This window comes from Microtus ochrogaster, unplaced genomic scaffold (assembly GCF_000317375.1).
Source record: "Microtus ochrogaster isolate Prairie Vole_2 unplaced genomic scaffold, MicOch1.0 UNK38, whole genome shotgun sequence".
In the NCBI taxonomy this organism is placed as follows: Eukaryota; Metazoa; Chordata; class Mammalia; order Rodentia; family Cricetidae; genus Microtus; species Microtus ochrogaster.
Window position 1 is genome coordinate 3192427 of NW_004949136.1, and position 8909 is coordinate 3201335.

At 48.1% G+C, this 8909-nt stretch overlaps 2 protein-coding genes across 4 annotated transcripts in view; both read left to right on the top strand.

Annotated features, from left to right (window-relative positions):
- The window catches only part of Mrpl20 (mitochondrial ribosomal protein L20), a 6561-nt gene extending 3643 nt beyond the window's left edge, over nucleotides 1-2918 (top strand). The window contains exons 3-4 of the mRNA XM_005368686.2: nucleotides 488-565; nucleotides 2563-2918. Coding sequence (XP_005368743.1) covers nucleotides 488-565; nucleotides 2563-2736 — 252 coding nt within the window. The 3' untranslated portion in view covers nucleotides 2737-2918. The remainder of the gene's footprint in view (nucleotides 1-487; nucleotides 566-2562) is intronic.
- Nucleotides 2919-4756: 1838 nt separating this feature from the next.
- The window catches only part of Ccnl2 (cyclin L2), a 12035-nt gene continuing 7882 nt past the window's right edge, over nucleotides 4757-8909 (top strand). Inside the window, exons 1-3 of one of the 3 annotated variants that reach the window (XM_005368688.3) lie at nucleotides 4757-5637; nucleotides 6024-6098; nucleotides 6315-6424. In XM_005368688.3, the coding sequence (XP_005368745.1) occupies nucleotides 5356-5637; nucleotides 6024-6098; nucleotides 6315-6424 (467 nt within the window). In that variant the 5' untranslated portion in view covers nucleotides 4757-5355. Of the gene's footprint in view, nucleotides 5638-6023; nucleotides 6099-6251; nucleotides 6425-8909 lie in introns of all 3 variants that reach the window. The other 2 variants (XM_026790029.1, XM_013354307.2) reach the window with 2 other exon arrangements.

Genomic DNA, 8909 nt, shown 5'->3' on the forward strand with positions numbered 1-8909 from the left:
TTTGATCTTAGCCATTCTTACAGGTGTAAGATGGAATCTCAGAGTTATTTTGATTTGCATTTCTCTGATGACTGAGGATGTTGAACATTTCCTTAAGTGTCTTTCAGCCATTTTAGATTCCTCTCTTGAGGGTTCTCTGTTTAGGTCTGTACCCATTTTTTTTTTATTATTGGATTATTTGTTCTTTTGGTGACCAATTTCTTGAGTTCTTTGTATATTTTAGAGATCAGACCTCTGTCTGATATGGGGTTAGTTTCCCATTCTGTAAGCTGTCGTTTTGTCTTGTTGACCATGTCCTTTGCTTTACAGCAGCTTTTCAGTTTCAGGAGGTCCCATTTATTGTTTCTCTCAGTGTCTGTGCTCCTGGGGTTATATTTAGGAAGTGGTCAATTGTGCCAATGTGTTCAAGTATAATTCCCACTTTCTCTTCTATAAGGTTGAGTGTGGCTGATATTATTTTGAGGTCTTTGATCTATTTTAATTCCAGCTCTGGATTAATCGAATTTCAGCTGCCTCCCAGGAACATGGCTTACAGTACCCAGCATTCATGGTCAACTTAATTAAGGTAAGTTGAGGGCCTTGTTGAGGTGTTGAGCATTTGAAGGAATCACCCCATCAGATGTCCATGGGCAGACATGAGTGTTGTTAGGCCTGCACCCTGAACTATCTGTTGTCTCTCTGGGGTTCTGGAAACGTCCCTGCTTTTCCCTTGCCTTGCTGATATTTCAGCACATTGTAAATAGAGCATGTCATACAGTTGACTGTTTTGGGATATTCAGTCACACTGCGAATCCTGAATTTGCGTTTGCATTAATTAAATAAAATCAACCTTGGGTCAGGAGGAAGAGCCAGCAACTAGTTGACAGAAAGTAATCAGAAAGTCAGAGGGCGTCTGGAAGACGGATGGAGAGACGTACTGGAAATAGCAGGGAGGGACTTTGAGTGTGGCAGTGCTTTTTGGTTTGGTAGAGCAAAGAGTGCTCTATTTCTGAAATGCTGGAAGGCCAGCCAGTTGCTTCTCAACCCCTCTGAGCTAGCAGGTTTTCACCCTAACCTCTGACTCCTGAGTTTTATTGATAAATAGACCGATAGAGATTTGGTGAAAAACGACATTTGGTGATGGCAGCAGGAGGTGGAGTCAGTGGACATAAAAGTCCCAACAGTCTGCTGCCTGATAAGTGGCCCAGTAACTGTGCAGCCACAATTACTGGCTGAAACAGCAGTAGATTCAGGGGCAGCCGTTGTGCTGATGAAAAAAACATTTTGGTTCCCATTGTGGGGTGCCAAGTGTAATAAGTCTTTCTTTGAACCACCAGCTCCTAAATAATGACATGGAAACTTTTTTTCTAATCATGAAAACTTGACCTTAGCTTAGGCTTATTTCCAGCTAGCTCTTTAAAACTTAAGTTAGTGCCGGGCGGTGGTGGCGCACGCCTTTAATCCCAGCACTCGGGAGGCAGAGGCAGGCGGATCTCTGTGAGTTCGAGACCAGCCTGGTCTACAGAGCTAGTTCCAGGACAGGCTCCAAAGCCACAGAGAAACCCTGTCTCAAAAAACCAAAAAAAAAAAAAAAAAAAAAAAAAAAAAAAAAAAAAACCCCAAAAAAATAAAATAAAATAAAACTTAAGTTAGTCTGTTTATATTAATCTACATTCTGCCACATGGCTAGTTACCTCTCATCCATACGGTACATCCTACTTCCTCCGTGTCTCTTCCCAGAGTTCCTCTCTCTGCCTGGAAGTTCTGCCTAGTCTCTCCTGCCTAACTTTTGGCCATTCAGCTCTTTATTAAATCAATCAGAAGGTGCCTTAGGCAGGAAAGGAAGGACAGAGACACATTCTCACACAGTGTGATCAAATATCCTGCAACAGTTGCCAGTTTGGATGTTTCTGTATGAAAGAAAAAGGATATTAAACTAATTTTGAGTTTGAGGTTTGTTTTGTTTTAAGTTATTTTGCCTGCGTGTATGTCTGTGTACTGCATCTATTTCAGGTGTCCTTTAGTGCCAGTGAACTCACCTGCTTCTGCTGGCCCAGTAGTCTTAATGAGCTTATATATCTCTGAATTACAGTAAAGGATTAGCCCAGGCCAGAAGTCTTAGTGCATAAGTGACCTCTGACCCTAATTATGGGCCCTGGGCTTCAGCTGGTTCTTCTTTGTCAGAGCCTCTACAAGACCCTTCCTTGTCCCTACTCACATTGTCCTACAGTGTCCTGCTATGTTTTACAGGCAAGATGTTCTTGCTCTGCCTATCCCACAGTTCCCAACTGTTCCACACCAGTAGAGTGGTGCTAGCTACGCTAGACTCACTAGAGGTCTTGTGGCTGCATCCTCCTGTCTGTTCCCATGTGGGATCTCCTGTATTCTACTGAAATAATTTCTGTTGTCTTTTGTTGTTTTTTGATAAGGTCTCACTATATAGTCTTTGGCTAGCCTGGAATGCACAGAGATCTGCCTGCCTCTGCCTCCACAGTGCTGGAATTGAAGGCGTGCACCACCATACCTAGCTTTCTCAAATGGTTTCTGATGTTTACTACATACTGTGGTTCTTTGTCTTCCCAGTGCCAGGTGGAGCTCAACAGGAAGGTACTTGTGGACCTGGCCATCTATGAACCAAAGACTTTTAAGTCTTTGGCAGCTTTGGCTAAGAGGAGGCAGCAGGAAGGATTTGCTGCAGCTCTGGGGGATGGAAAGGAGCCAGAGGGCATCTTTTCCAGAGTGGTACAGTACCACTGAAGACTGCAGTGCTGTGGAAATTGTTATAAGATAGGAGCAAAAGGACTGTCTAGTCACCAGTAAGTCTGATTTGTATTTATTTATATTTTAGCAACAGGCCTGAGAGAAAAGTTTTTTACTCAGTGATATATTCCCAAAACTATCATGTAAAGATTGTACAAATAAAGCCTTTGCGGTGTTCAGCTTGTGAGTTATTTTCTGGCATCAGACAAACACACCTTTAGATGCATAAAGCCTCTGAAGTACCCATATACTTGTCATTGACTGCCTGTTATGGGAGAGGCTGTTACGTGGGAATAGTAGGATTCAGCTTTACATGCTGCTTTTCCTATAAGCAGGGATTCTACACCAGGTTTCTGAAATGACCATTTTCTGGTCTTCCTTAAGTAAGTACCTCAGAGTCTGTAAACTTACTGTAAACAGGATTGATATTAACCTCTTTTGGTTTTTTGCTTATATATATGGCATGTGCCCAGTGGTTCAGCTGTTGAGCCAGACAGGGTTTCTCTGTTGCTTTAGGACCTGTCCTGGAGCTAGCTCTTGTAGACCAGGCTGGCTTCAAACTCACAAAGATCTGCCTGCCTCTCCCTCCCGAGTGCTGGGATTTAAGGCGTGCGCCACCACCACCCGGCTTCCTGTCTCTTTCCATGTTCCCAGTTGGGTTCAGATCAGGGGAATATGTCGTAATATCAGGAATGTGATGCTCTTGGTCTCAGCCTGAAAGGGCGGGTCAGCTTTAAAGGGGGCTTCCAAACTTTTATCCTCCTGTTAGGTGTTTTAACAAGACTGTTCTGTAAGGTTCAGGAATACATTGTGCATTAAAGCAGCACCTCTGCAGCTGTTTCTGCTGTATAATGCAGACTCTGTCGCTCCTCCTCCTCCAGGGGATAATGTGTGAGGCCCCCTCTTGTTCTCTCCTGCCTCTATCAGGTTCTGCAGTATGCACTCCCTTACCGTCATTGTGGTATCCACTGTTTGCCTCCCATGACTTGGTCTACATTTGATCTTACTAGAGCCACTTCCTGGAAACAACCCAGGAGACCCTGACCGTGATTTACTTTGTTCTCTGTTATAGTAAAATCTTATCAGGCCATTTTTTAGTCTGCTTTGTGGGGACAATATGGTAGGACCAAATTGAAGACACTACTAAAGTCCAGTGGTGAGTCAGTGAGTTTACTGGGTTCCGTATGGGAGCAGAAATGACTCACAGCTTTGTCACCAAACCCCACCATGACATGAGGGAGACTCATGAAGACTGGGGTGCACTGCACAGCTTACAGGCAGTTCAACAACCTGGGGAGTCTTTTCCAGGCAGCCTGATTTGTCTGACAATCTCTCAGTAGTCCTTACAGCTGATGATAGACGTGCTTGGGGAGGGGACCTAATGAATTTGTCCCACATGACCAATAACTTTGGTCCAGCAGGGTAGGGCACATCTTCCACACCTGACTAGAACAATCTAATCAGTTGTCAGGCACAGGCAAGCTGCTTCTGAGGTGAAGTGGCCAGAGTGACTGAGTTGCCCAAGAGTGCCTCCAGGGCCCTAGCACCCACTCTCCAGCGGCTTGGTTATCTTCAATAAAACAAAAGCAAACTCCAAGGGGAGTGAGAGGCACCTCAACACACCTTGTCAGCTCCATGGCACTAATGGGGTATGCTGCCCCTAGGTCCTAGAAAAGACGGCCTGTCAGAGATATATTTCAGAGCCTCCATGAGCTTTGTTGAAAGGGAAACTAATCACTTCACAACGCTGTGCAGCTTAAGGCTTCATTTTGAGCTGTAAGCACGGCCTTTAATTTTTTAAGCTCTCTACTACGTGTGATTCCATGTTTTTAGTGCAAGAAGAGTCCAAGTGTTTTACCCTGCCTGGGCCAGAAGCAAGTCACCTACCAGAGGAGAGGATATTTCCACCAGCCCAAAGGCCACACATCACTACCTAGGGGCAGTCACCATGACCTTCTATGCAGAGGTATCATCATGTAGCTTTGCTGTCACTAGGTGGGTCAGAGGGCTCTGTAGGCAAGGATCCGTGCTGCTGTTCTGGGATGCCCTGGCCATGGAGAGGGGCTGCGGCTGCTCCTGATCCAGTTGACCGTTTTCCAGCACCTGTGTGGGTGACACCATTTACTGTCCCCTCCACCACATCAGTCTCATCCTCGCAGCCAGTGCTCTTAACAGCTAAGCCTATCTTTCCAGTTCTTTAACCAGCACTTTCGTTGCGGACAGATCCCCCCGCAGCTTCAGCAGAGCAGAAGCCAGCAGGAAGGGTTGAGAACTAAAGCCCCTGGGCTAAACCGCGCTGTGATGCTGAGCGCGTGCAACTGTGGGGACGAAGCCGTCCTGCCCCGGTCCCCACGGAAAGACTCCCTTCTAGAACCCCGGTTCCCGCGGCAGTAGCACCGCAATCTCTTCCGGACCGACCGCTTCCGAGTGCGCCCAGGCAGCGGAGCCGAGTGGGTAACGAGCAGCCCCACCCGAGGCCACTTCCGGCGTCAGCGGCTGACGCGATACAGAAGAACAGGCCGTGCGGCCAATGGGCGGAGGCGGAGGCGGGACGGCCGGGCTGGTCGCGAGGAGCCGCCCTCCGGGAAGGGCCCGAAAAAGAATCGGCGGCACAAAATGGCGGCGGCGGCGGCCGGGGCTTCGGTGCTGGCGGCCCCCGCGTTGGCGGCCGGGGCTTCCGGCTCGGGGGGAGCCACCCCAGGGTCGCAGGGGGTGCTGATCGGTGACAGGCTCTACTCGGGCGTGCTCATCACCCTGGAGAACTGCCTGCTGCCCGACGACAAGCTGCGCTTCACGCCATCCATGTCGAGCGGTCTCGACAGCGACACGGAGACCGGCCTCCGCGTGGTGGGCTGCGAGCTCATCCAGGCAGCCGGCATCCTGCTCCGCCTGCCGCAGGTAAGGGCGCCGCCGCGAGCGTAGTGGGTAACCGTCCGCCGGTGGTCGAGAGTGCCGGCCGGCCCTTTGTTGTCGGCTTGGCCCATGTCCCGGGACCGGCCCGAGGTCGGAGCCCGACCCGCACCGCAGCCTTGACGTAATCCGGACTCCGTGCCTCCGACCTAGCCGCTGACCCTCTCCGAGTGCGGCCCGCGCCCGGGCTTCCCATCCCCCACGCCCTCGGGCAAAGGCCCTTTTACAAACCCCAGGACCGCCCCGCGAGACAGAAGTTCTCTGGGGAAGTGGGATCTGTCGTGGGTATTTGTCCTGGGGGAAGGAACTACACTGGACGCTTGAGCTGGGTTGAGTTCTGCCTTCAAAAGTGATGGAATCTTCTCCATCCCTAGGTGGCCATGGCTACAGGGCAGGTGTTGTTCCAGCGGTTCTTTTACACGAAGTCCTTCGTGAAACATTCCATGGAGGTAGGCTTCTCTCTGTTTTATCAGAGAAATGGATTGGGAGGAAAGCTGGCTTGTTGTGCCCACTACTTACTTAGTGAACTGAATACTGTCCTGCAAACTTTATACCGTTCTCCCTGGAGGCCTGTCTCTGTACCTTCTGTTTGCTCCTAATAGTTTTTAACGCCCCGGAAGGTCCTCAGGTTGGGGAAAACACCCGTGTCCCAATGTACGTTTCAGCATGTGTCCATGGCTTGTGTTCACCTGGCTTCTAAAATAGAAGAGGCTCCAAGACGAATCAGGGATGTCATCAATGTATTCCATCGCCTTCGGCATCTCAGAGAGAAAAAGTGAGTCCTTTCCAGAGCTGTCAAATGTCTGTCTGTTATACCAACCCGTGGATTCGCGGTAGTTTGTTCCTAAGTGCCCCATACCATGGGGGCAGTGGTGGGGGAGCACGGTGATAGGATAACTGGCTGTTCTAGCCCTGCTGGAATGCCACCCTGTTGTCCTGTATGCTCTGTGGTTCTTTACTCAGAATCACCAAGCCCCAGACCAGTGGATCTCACCCTTTGTGCTGACAGTGTCTAAGCTAGTGATTCTTCATTAAGAGAGCTGTCCCAGCATTGTGTTGTGTTTGTCAGCATTCCCGGCCTCCTTGCCAGAAACCTTCCTAAGTTGTAGCAGAATGCCCCTTGGGATGGTCTTTTTTGATATATGACCTTGCCGTGTAGTTAAATGGCCTGTAAATGTAGATGCAGCTGGGTTCCCCTCACAGCAGTTCCTTCCCAATCTCCCCTTATGTTCAGATACATGAGCATGCTTGTCTCCAAGTACTGCTTTTTAAAGCACCCATGGAGAGCTGGCATGGTGGCGCATGCCTTTAATCATGGCACTCAGGAGGCAGAGGCAGGAGGATGTCTTGAGTTTGAGGTCAGCCTGGTCTACAGAACTGGTTGCAAGACAGCCTGGGCTACCCAGAGAAACCCTGTCTAGCAAAACAACAAACAAAACCCAACCCACCCTTGGAACAAATCCTGGTGAGTAAGAGTTGGAAATAGGATCAGGAGTTCACGGTCATCAACTACATAATGAATTTAAATCAGCCTGGAATATGTAAGTCCCTATCACGGAAGAACACACGACATAAGAAGATCCTGTCTCAAAAACAGGTAAAACAGCTGGGCGATGGTGGCGCACGCCTTTAATCCCCGCACTCGGGAGGCAGAGACAGGCGGATCACTGTGAGTTCGGGACCAGCCTGGTCTACAGAGCTAGTGCCAGGACAGGCTCCAAAGCCACAGAGAAACCCTGTCTCGAAAAACAAAAAAAAAAAAAAAAAAAAAAAAAAAAAAAAAAACAGGTAAAACCCAAAGCAGTGGTGAGATGGCTCAGTAGGTTCTTGTCCTGCATTCAGCTCTGGGATCAACAGGGTAGAATTGACTTCCACAAGTTGTCCTTTGTCCTCCACAGGCACAACCCATAAACCACACAAGCAGTATAAATTTTAAAGAATATATACGCAGGGTAGATGAGATGCTTTGGTGGGTAAATGAGCTGCTGCCAAGCCTGGGACCTGCATTTGATGCCCAGGTCCCACATGGTAGACGTAGAGGGAGGCAGCTGACTTGTCCCCGGTCATGGACCATATCCCAGACTTCCTGTTCTCGTTCACAGAAGCCCTTTAGTTTTCTGTTTTGTTCTGCTCTTTTCTAAACCAGAGTCTTGCTGTGTAGCCTTAGTTGGCTTGGCCAGACTAGGCTTTCCTCGCTCAGGTGGCTTGTCTCTGTCCCCAGAGTGCTGGAGTTAGGGAAATGTACCACAATGCCCAGCTTAACAGAAACCCCTTTAAAACACAACCTGGTCGCCGGGCGGTGGTGGCGCACGCCTTTAATCCCCGCACTCGGGAGGCAGAGACAGGCGGATCTCTGTGACTTCGAGGCCAGCCTGGTCTACAAGAGCTAGTTCCAGGACAGGAACCAAAACCACAGAGAAACCCTGTCTCGAAAAACCAAAAAAAAAACACAACCTGGTCTCTTTGGTTTGGTTTGGGTTTTTGAGACAGGGTTTCTCTGTAGACCTGGCTGATCTAGAGATCCACCTGTCTCTGTGATAAAGGCATACATCACCACACCCAGCTACAACCTGGTATCTTTTTCAATAGTCTGTCATCTGTATCTGCAGCTTTCTCACTCAAGAGTTCAACCAGCCTTGGATTGAAACTCTTGGGTGCAGGGAGTGGAATCAGTGTCTGTGCTGAACTTATATAACTTTGTTGTCACTATTCCTTACAACAGTACCGGAACTATATGTGTATAGCATTTATATTGTACTAGGTATCATAAAGTGCCCAAGTGATTTGAAACATGTGGAGGCTGTCTGTAAATGCTATGGGGATATGTCACCATTTTGTTTAAGAAACTTGAGCATTCATAGGTATTAGAGTAGGTGAAAATAGTCATGGAACCAGCTCCAGTGTATACTGAGGGGCGACTTTATTGTGCTTTATTGGTTCTGTAATTTCCCATCCAACCAGAAAGGTTGATCTTTTTTCTTGAATCTGACATGTTATATAGCCCTTGTGCAAAGATCCTGAGATCCTCCACCATATTCAGGAGGTGTGTTGATATTCTAGAAAACTATGTGTAGAGACAAGGGCAGGTTAGTAATAAAGTATATGTAGGGTCTTTCTCTCAGGTGAAAAATAAAGAATACATAGGTTAGAATTGGGGTTGGAGGACTGTTTTGCGACTTTGCGAAGAAAGTGAACTTGTAGACTTCCAGTCCTGCAGCACTTATCGCTTGGTGGAATCTGAAAGAATTTTTTTTTAAATA